Raw genomic sequence first — 10,043 nt, 5'->3', positions numbered from 1 at the left:
AGCTTTGGGTAATGAAGTTGAACAGCTGGAGGTGAAGGTGAGGGCCAGCCAGGTGCCACAGGTTCATGGGCTGATGGCTGAGACCCCACCAGTGCTGCTGGGCTGGGATTGGGAAGGATCCTCAGGGCTGTGGCTCCACCAGGACAACGGAGGAGAAGGAATCACCCCAAAGCAAAGCTGCTAAGGAGATGTTGTTACATGGGAAGATAAAGAGGAGGCACTGGCTGAGGTCAGAGCTGCTCATGTACAGTGTGTTCAGCCTATAAATAGCTCCCAATCTACCTCTGCACCAGTGGGATTTTATTTATAGAGTGATGAGGGGACAAAAAGCTCCATTTGGTGTCAGGAGTTGGTTTGGGAAGGTGGTTCAGGCTTGGTCAACAGTTTAGGTCTCTGAGAGGAGCAGAGCAGGACCCCAAATGTGTGGGGTTTTCTCCTCTGGCTGAGGCTCAAAGGCTGCAGTGCTGTTAATGCACCCTCTGGAATCAGGGAGGGCACTCCAGGTGCTGGCATTCAGGTACCCCACAGCAGATAGGATTTATCCATGGCCCTTGGATCAGCCTAACTCACATGGAAACCCAGATTTTACTCTCTAAGATACTCTCTGGGCTCCCCAAGATATATTTGGTTCTTTCGCCTTCAGCTGTCAAAAGTTGATTTGAAAATTAATTGGTTTTGGTGTAATATTTACTGCACTTTAGCTTTCAGTACAGCACAGGGGAATAGATCTCCCTACAGCTGGCAGTGTCTGATGGGATTTGTTCCTGCTCCAAAGGCTCTCCACGTTCTGTGCCCACCCTTCCAGCTTTGAGCAGCCCAGTCACCTTTTCCTACCCAGCTCCCACTGGTTTGGGAAGACAGGGGGAAGAATTTCACCTTAAAGAAGCCACAGTTGGTGCAAAACTGAACCCAAAGTGGAGAGATTATAGGTGTGGCCTGATATTCCTTGGAATTAAAAGGATCTTCCCCTTTTTTTTGTACCAGCGGGCTTTTGGCTGGGTTAAAAATGGGTCATCTCTCCTTGAGATAACCCAGCTGGGGGAGGGTTAAGCAGCAGGTCCTGGAAGTGCCCTGGCCCATCCCCAGGGAATTATTGCTGGCAGAATAATTCCACAGAGCAGGCTGGAGGTGTCAGGGGAGGTGGTGAACCTGGATGGGAGGTGATTTAGAAACAGCCTTTAAATAAATACCCTGTTAGCAAAGACATCAGCAGAACGTTTCCTGATGGGTTGTGATTGCTCCTGACTTTCTCCCAGGAGGACTGAGGACTTTCCAAAGCTTTCACTGCAGGGTCTGCTGTCCCCTGACCCCAGGGGAGGTGACATTCTGACAGGGAATGTTTCCTTGTCTGAGGCTTAAAGCCTGAACTACCCAGGGTGGGCCAAACATTTTCCATCCTCTCTTTCTTGAGAGAAAATAGAAAAATTATTAGTCAGGTTTCCCACCCCCCAAAAAAAAAAAAAAAATCTGCTGAGTTTTCCCTCCCACCTCAGTGAAATGCTTTCACCTGAAGATTAAACTCCTCTGAGCAGAGTTAAGTCCCAGTGTGCTGATGTTTCCTATAAAACATGATAAAGCATCCCATGATTTCCTCCCCAGGCATGGGGCAATCAGCACCTCTTTCCCTCCCCACTCCCAACCAAACCCTGTCAAGGAACAGGCTCCCAGCTCCCTGGAAGGTTCAAGTTTCTCTGTCTGGCATTTGCAACAGTCAGATTTGGGCAGCTCTGGGGTTGGGGCTGCAAGTTGAGAGGTCTGTGAGGAGCAGGAAAGGTGCAGAGACCTCGAGGTGGTGGATTATGGAGTCAGAGAATATCCTGAGCTGGAAGAGACCCATCCAGTCCAACTCCTGGCCCTGCACAGGACCCCCCAAAATCCCACCATGTCCTTGAGAGTGTTGTTCAAACACTCTTTGAGCTCTGGCAGACCCCAATGAGTCTCCACTCCTAGGAGTGGAGAGGGGCTATTAAAGGCTGGAGGGGGATTGAACACAGTTAAAAAGCAAAACAAAGTCAGATGTCAGAAGCTGAGCCAGGCTGGTGACGTGGGATGGAAGTGATTCCTTTGGAGCTGTCAGATTTGGAGTCATCTGAGGCTGTTTATTGCTGTAAAACTGGTATAAATCAGAGTAAAGTGAGATGGGAATTGCTCAGGGGGGACAAGGGACAGGACAAGAGGGAACAGCCTCAAGTTGTGCCGGGGGAGGGTCAGGTTGGATATCAGGGAAAATTTCTTCACTGAAAGGGTGTCAGGCCCTGGCCCAGCTGCCCAGGGCAGTGGTGGAGTCCCCACCCCTGGAGGGGTTTAACAGCTCTGTGGATGTGGCACTTGGGGACGTGGGTTAGGGGTGGTTTGATGGTTGGACTTGATGGTCTTGGAGGGCTTTTCCAAACTAAATGACTCAGTGGGTCTCTGCTGTCCCCTCTGCTCTCCGAGGTGCACCCAAGATGCACACACAGAGGTCTCTCTGTGTTAACAAATCACAATGACACTGCTCCAAACACCAAAACACACACCAGTAACGCTCTGAAAGGCAATCCAAGCTGCTTCTGTCCCCACACTGCCCAAGGACTCCTCCACCATAACAACTCCTCCCTTCTTCCTTGCCCTTCACAGAAATCCGGGAGGCGTTCCGAGTGCTGGACAGGGATGGGAATGGCTTCATCTCCAAGCAGGAGCTGGGCATGGCGATGCGCTCGCTGGGGTACATGCCCAGTGAGGTGGAGCTGGCCATCATCATGCAGCGCCTGGACATGGATGGTGAGTCCTCACCGGGGTCCTGCTCTGCTCCTGGGGGACGGGGGGGCTTCCCCAGTGCTCGTGGATTGGGCTCAAATAATTTGTGGTCTCCGAGGAAGGGCTGGAGAGGAAGCTGGGGAACTTTTGCTTCCGCCGCGGCCAACTCTGAGATGCCAACCTGCCTCTGAAGCAACCCATGGGAGGGAGCTGAAGCATCTTCATGTGACAGCTGGGACATCTGGGTGCAGACAGAGCAGGTCTTGCAACCTTTCCCTGCAAAGTTCACGGATCCCCAACAATCCCAACAATCCCACCCTGTCCCTGAGAGCGTTGTCCAAACCCTCCCTGAGCTCTGGCAGCCTTGGGGCTGTGCCCACTGCCCTGGGGAGCCTGGGCAGTGCCCAACCAGCCTCTGGGGGAAGAACCTTTGGCTGAGATCCAACCTGAGCCTGCCCTGGCACAGCTCCAGCCATTCCCTGGGGTGCTGTCCCTGCCCACAGGGAGCAGAGGTCGGAGCTGCCCCTCGTGAAGAAGTTGCAGACCCCGATGAGTCCTCACTCACACGAGGGGCTCTTAAAGGCTGGAGGGGGATTTAACACAACTAAAAATCAACCCAAAGTCAGAAGCTGGGCCAGGCTGAGAATTGATGGAAGTAATTCCTTTGCTGCCATCACCCCCATGGAATATCCCACAGGGATCACTGAAGGCCAATTCCTGGCCCTGCCCAGGACACCCCGGGAATCCCAGCTGCAAACAGTCTTTTGCAAGGCTGTTGTCACCTTTCCCTTTGCATTCCTGGGCATCTTCTGACCCAGGGAGATGATCTGAGTGCCCAAGCAGGCAGAGCTGCCCAGCCTTGTGGCCCCAAGTGAAAGATTCTGTGGGTGGGAGCTGCTCCCCGTGGTAATGAAGTGTTGATGGGCCTGAGGGAGAAGTTTTGAGGGGTGGAATAATTTGGAGCAAAGTCCTGCTGTGAGAGCTCATCAAACAATTACTGAGTGGTAATAAAAGAAACAGAACCCACCATTAACAGGGAGAGGGAAATGCAGCATCAGGATGCTGGAGCCGGGGAGGACTTTTTAACAATCAGAGCTGATCACAACGAGCAGAACGTCTTTAAAATGTCCTTGGTCAGAGCAGGAAGGGAGACACAAAAGTGTGCAGGGACATTGGGATGCAGCTCCAAACTTCTCCCACCCTTCCAAAGGGGTGGAAACAGTGAAATGATGCCAAAGCAGAGCCCTGAAGGCAGCCCTGGTGTGGAGGGGGATCCTTGGAGAGCCAGTGAGACACCACAGTCCTTGGGGAGAGCATGGAGAGCAGAGAGCAGGGCAGGTGGGGGGATCCCTGGATACCCCTGAGCTGCACAGGAAAACCGTGTTCAGCAGGGCAGGGAAGCAGGGGAGGGGCTCTCAGCCTGTGCAGGGTGTTCAGCATCTCCCCTAGACAGGCACAGAAACCCTGGCAGAGAGAGAAGATCAGCCGTGGAAATGATCTCATTCCTAAAAGAACGGGGGAAGAAAGAATCCATCACTTTTAAAAGCATTTTCTCCCAAAGTTATTGATTGTCCCTCGCTCTGTGCTGGCCTTTCCTGGCAGAGCAGGGCACGTCTCCTCAGGTTTTGCAAAGCCCAGACTCAGCCTGGTGCCAATTCCTGGGGTCTTTTACCGAAACTCGGAGGGTTTTTGGAAAAAGAGCTCTGGGGCTTTGGCTCCCGGGTTTGATCCACCTCCAGTTATTCCCTGACTCTTGGTCTCCGGGACTTGAAGCTTTGGCACTGTTTTGTACACGCTCCTGGCGTGCAGGGACCTGTAATGGGAGAGGTGGAGTCCAAACCTGCAGCAATGGAAGGTGTTCAGTTCCTGCTGGACACTTCAGGGAGTGTTTTCTGCAGAGATGGGGTTGATCCTCCACCTCCTCCAGCTCAGCACTTCCAGCAACTCCAATCTGGGTGTGCTGGGGGGGGTGTTATTGCTCTCCTGTCTCCTCTGCCTGTCGTGGCAGTGTCTGAGCAGAGGGTTTGGGGCTGCACTGATGTGAAGGTCAAGTGCATTAAAAAGAACCAGGGGAATGGGAAATTCCTGAGGCACTGAGCAAAGAGGGGAATATTCTGTGAAAGATTTACCTTGCCTGCAAATTGTATTATTGCTCTACAGCTTGAATTAATATTACATGGCTTATGGCTACTTTTGCTCTGATGGATTATCTTGATTTTTCTTCTGGGATTTAGCTTGAAATATGGAGTGAGAAGCAGGAATAGCTTCCTCCTCCCTCTCCCACTGTGATCAGCATCATTCAGTAGCAGGGCTTGATCCCAGTGAGCTCCCAGGGGTGTTGGTTGTGCCTGGCACTCCCAGGGACAACCTGCCCCTCCTTCCCAAACACTCCTGTTTGTTTCCTGTTGGGGTTTTCCTGTTGGGCTTGAGGGTTGCCAAACTTTTGCAGGGCTTTGGCTCAGCATCAGGTGGGTGGGAAGCTCAGATGGATGAAAGGTCACACTCAAGGAGGGTCAGGAAAGCTGGGGGGGTTCAATGAACCTCCCTCACCTCTCCTGGCACCTGCCATGAATTATGATGTGACAGAGGGTAACGTGGCCAGACATCCATTCCCCCCCAGAACTGCTGCCAGGGTGTGCTAATAATGAGGTAATACAATTGGCAGGGCTTGAGATTTAATCTGAACCAGCCTGAGCAGACCCAGAACTTTCAGTGCAAACACAGAGTTTTCCTCAGCGAGCCCCTCAGGAGCGTGGGGGGGTTGCAGGATGGCAGAGGGGATGGATCTGCCACAGCTTGTTTGACTGGTGGGCTTCAAACTGAGCAGCCAGAGCTGCTCTGAGTTTGGTTTTCCTTGCAAACCTTATTTTCTGTGGGGATACAGAGGGAGGCTGAGCCCTGTGTGGGTGAGGCTGAGGAGATGTTGGTGCTGTGGGATTGACAGGTTGGACACAGAGTGTTTGAAGAGGAGCAAATGCTGGAGTGGGGCTGTGGCTGAGCATGAACTGGGCTGACAAGAGCATTTCACACCTGGGTGTCACCTCCTGCCACAAAGCTCTTGCCCAGCTCAGTGAAGAGACTGAGGGGAGACCTCAGTGCAGGTACAACATCCTGGGCAGGGGCAGAGGAGGGGCAGGGACTGAGCTCTGCTCTGGGGGGACCAGGGACAGCAGGCAGGGAATGGCTGGAGCTGTGTCAGGGCAGGCTCAGGTTGGATCTCAGGCAAAGGTTCTTCCCCCAGAGGCTGGTTGGGCACTGCCCAGGCTCCCCAGGGCAGTGGGCACAGCCCCAAGGCTGCCAGAGCTCAGGGAGGGTTTGGCTGATCCTCTGGGGCACAGGGGGTGACTCTTGGGGCTGGGCCTGTGCAGGGCTGAGGGTTGGATTGATGATCCTTGGGGGTCCCTCCCAGCTCAGCACATTCTGTCAGTCTGTGATAACACAGGATTGACTTTGGAGGTGCCACCAGGTGTGCTGTGACACCCTCAGAGCCTCCCCAGCAGAGCAGAAAGGAAGGGGCTTTCCATAATTCATCCCATTTGAAGGCAAAATGGAGTCAGTTCGAAAACACTGCTTGAAATAAAGCACAAATGGCCGTGGCACAGTTTGGACTTTGGCCAGGAGTGTCAGATCACCTCTGATGCCTCCACAGCTCCCAGGGGCTGCCCCCAGCCCTCCCTCAGAGCCAGCAGCCCCTTGGTTTGCCTGCAGAGAACTTCAGCCACTCTCTGAATTCTCTGCTTTGCTGAATGCTCTGATTTCCAGGGAATACCTAATTCTTCCAAATCCTCAGCAAAGGCAGGGGAGCACCACTGCATTCCCTAAAAACACCTTCTCCCTCTTTCCTTCCAAGTCCCTTTGCTGGGAGTTCAAACAGCATTTGGACAACACTCCCAGGCACAGGGTGGGATTGTTGGGGTGTCTGTGCAGGGTCAGGAGTTGGACTGGATGGTCCTTGTGGGACCCTTCCCTCTCAGGATATTCCATGATTTGGCAAGGTGTGCTTCCCCCAGGTGAACAGGGGCACAGCTACCACAGGGGGAAAGAACAGTTGGCATAAAAAGATGAATTAGGGAGAAGAATAAGAAGCTCCTTGGAAGATTTCAAGGTCTCCAGGGAAATCTTAGAAATCAACAGAATTCTTACAAATCATCAGAAACCCCCTTTGACGAACCACCCAGTGATGGAAAATACCAAAATAGAACAGAAGGAAAAGGGATTTTCAGCACAAAAATGTTCCTTTTTTAGGAAGGGAAGTGAGGAATGGTGGTTCCATCACGTGCCAGGGCATGAGATTCCCATTAGGCCCAAGCTTTGCTTACATCTTGCTGGAAGTGGGGCGTGACTGGATCCCTGCAGAAGGTGGTTGGAGCCCCTGGGCATCTCTCCAGGGTGCTGGGCCTTGGAGGGACACTTTGTTTGCTTTTGGTCTGGAACTAGAGGTCAAATCTTACCTTTCTCTCCTTGATTTGCTTTATTCTTAGCCATAATTATGTATTGCATGAACATAAACATTGCAGGCTGGGAGAGGTGGGGATGTTTCTGTCTGCAATCTGGAGACTGACCTGGAATGTTCTGCCAGGAGGGGGGAATGTAAAATATTTAATCTATATTTCCGTGCTTGGAAAAAAAAAAAGGAATTATTTGTAAATTCTTCCAATTGGCAGTAATGCTAATAAAAATGCAGAGAAATGGCACATTAAATGTGTTGCCTTATCTGGGGTGCCTCCACTTTAAGCAGAGCTTTTGCAATAAAATAGATGAATGTGTGATTTAAGTGTCAAACTCGTTCGTTACAACATGAGACACTTTTATCTGAGGAATAAAATAAGCACTCCATGTACTAATTAGAGGAGCAGCTGCTTTTCAGAACCCTGGAAAAATAACTTCAGGCTTCAAGAGGGGGGAAAGAAAAAACACCCACCCCAGTGTATCAAATTATTGTGGTACAAATAGGAACTGCTTTGATCAAGCCAAAGACGAGCTGGTTCTCTGGGAGAACAAGGGACTCACCTGGTGCCTTTGTCACCTTCTGGGATGTGGCAGTGGGAGCAGCAAAATTACAGTGGTGACACCCTGGAAAACCAGGAATTAAAAGCCAGTTTAAAAGCCTGGATGGAACCATTAAGGTTGGAAAAGACCTCTAAGGTCGTTGAGTCCACCCATGATCCACCACTGCCGAGGCCACCACTGAGCCATGTCCCCAAGTGCCACATCCCCAGGGCTGGTGAGCCCCTCCAGCACTGGGGATCCCAACACTGCCCTTGGGAAAGGGCAGCCTTTTCCAAGCCTTGGCAACCCTTTCAGCAAAGGCATTTTTCCTAATATCCAACCTAGACCTCCCCTGGAACAACCTGAGGCTGTTTGCTCTTGTCCTGCCACCAAACTGGGCGTGTTCCCAAGCTCTGTGTGAGGGAGCAGGGAATTGAGGAAGGGATGAGAACCCAGCAGGACGGTCATGGGGACCCTGGCAAAAGGGTTTGGAAGATGTGCAGCTCTCCCAGGTGGAGGTTTGGGCAGCTCCATGGTTGGAATGGGGTTCTGAAGGATTATTGTCATCCTTTGCTTTGCATGAGGGAACTTTCTCACCCTCTGCAAGAGGAGGGGGGACCCAGGGAGGGCCGGGCTCTGCTCCCAGGGTAACAAGGGATGGGATGAGAGGGAACGACTTCAAGTTGCACCAGGGGAGGTTTAGGTTGGATATCAGGGAAAATTTCTTCATGGAGAAGCTTGTGTAGCCCTGACAGAGCTGCCCAGGGTGGGGGTGGAGTCCCCATCCCTGGAAGTGTTCCAGGAATGAGCAGAGGTGGCACCCAGTGCTCTGGTTTAGTGGGCACGGGGCTGTTGGGTTGAAGGTTGGACTTGATGATTTCGGAGGCCTTTTCCAACCTTAATGGCTCTGTGATTCCATGATCCTCTCTGGAAAGGGCAAAAATGACAGTGACACGCCTGCAGGGTGCCAGGGGCTGGTGACAGGACACTCCCAAGGTGTCACTGCTGTCCTGCTGCTGGGTCGGGGTTTGTACAAAGATGTTGCTTTGCTTTGCCTGCACTTGCTTCCCAAAGAGAGGGAAGGGACACCAGAGCTGGGAGCTCCACTGCCAGTGTCACAGGGATGGGAGGATCAAAGGACATGCACTGGGACATCTGGAGAGAGAATGGGCCTCTCTTTTAAAAATTAGGTGCTGAGCTTTCCCCTGTGTCCAGCAGGTGGTGAGTTCCTTGCAGGCATTTCATGGCCAAACCATCAAATCACAGAATCATTAAGGTTGAAAAGACCTCCAGGATCCTCAAGTCCAACCTTTGACCAATAAAATGTTTGCTTCTGTCCAGAAGATCAGCTTCCAGTGCCCTGTGTGGCACAGGCTGACATTCACAAGCTGAAAACATTTTATCTCTTCCTTTTGTGTCTCCCCCTCTTCTTATTTGGGTTTTCCTGGTTTTTTTTTTCACTCCCATGAATGTTTCCTTGTGTTTCAACCCCTTAACATGAAACTGTAGAAAACAGTGGAGGACCAGCAACCATTTCTGTGTTAAAATGCAGTTAACAGGAATCAGAGAATCCCAGAATGGTTTGGGGTGGAAGAGAACTTAAAGCTCATCTCATCCCACCCCCTGCCATGGGCAGGGACACCTTCCACTAGCCCAGGTTGCTCCAAACCCCATCCAACCTGGCCTGGGACACTTCCAGGGATGGGGCAGGGAAAGCACAGACAGGTTGTTGCAGATGTTTGGTTTGTCCTCTGTGCTCAGAGCTCTCTGGTTGTTCAGTGTGAGAACTGATGTCACAACACTTCAGGGGGTTGTCCTTTCCAGTGTGTTGCTGAGCTGAGAATCTTGGTCAGCGAGATGGATTTGATGAGACTTGTCTTTATTTATAGAGGCCACTTTCTTCCTGTCTGCTCTTATTTGGAAAATGGAGATTATCATATTATGTGCTCTCACTGAGGACAATGGAGAGTAATTACAGCTGCTGGTGAGGCTTGGCTGATGTGCAGCTCAGGACTGGGAAGAGGGGCATCAGGAATGTCAAATCCTGCCTTTGTTGAAGTGCCAGGATGGCTGAGGGCAGCTGTGCTGAATGGACAGGACAAAGGGAAACCCTGGGCTGCAATCCCACCCCAAAGCCTGTCCATCCTGTGCTCCAGCAGGGCAGAGTCCTGTGCTCTGGGATCCACCTTGTGCCCTGTGGTTTGTTTGCACCCTTGTTTAATTTTATTTACTCTTTAAAACACAGTGCCCCCGGGATGAGGATTTTGGCTTCACAGGACGTGTGTGCCAGGATGGCTGAGGGCAGCTGTGCTGAATGG

The 10,043-nt window shown here is 51.7% G+C and overlaps 1 protein-coding gene across 1 annotated transcript in view; it reads left to right on the top strand.

Annotated features, from left to right (window-relative positions):
• Window positions 1–10,043, top strand: part of CALN1 (calneuron 1) — an 82,788-nt gene that overhangs the window by 7,291 nt on the left and 65,454 nt on the right. The window contains exon 3 of the mRNA XM_029961393.1: window positions 2,617–2,760. Coding sequence (XP_029817253.1) covers window positions 2,685–2,760 — 76 coding nt within the window. The 5' untranslated portion in view covers window positions 2,617–2,684. The remainder of the gene's footprint in view (window positions 1–2,616; window positions 2,761–10,043) is intronic.

This window comes from Manacus vitellinus, unplaced genomic scaffold, assembly GCF_001715985.3.
Source record: "Manacus vitellinus isolate BGI_N305 unplaced genomic scaffold, ASM171598v3 scaffold_32_pilon, whole genome shotgun sequence".
NCBI classification, from domain to species: domain Eukaryota; kingdom Metazoa; phylum Chordata; class Aves; order Passeriformes; family Pipridae; genus Manacus; species Manacus vitellinus.
Note: the sequence above shows the minus strand (reverse complement) of the source record. Positions and strands in the feature narration are given on the sequence as shown.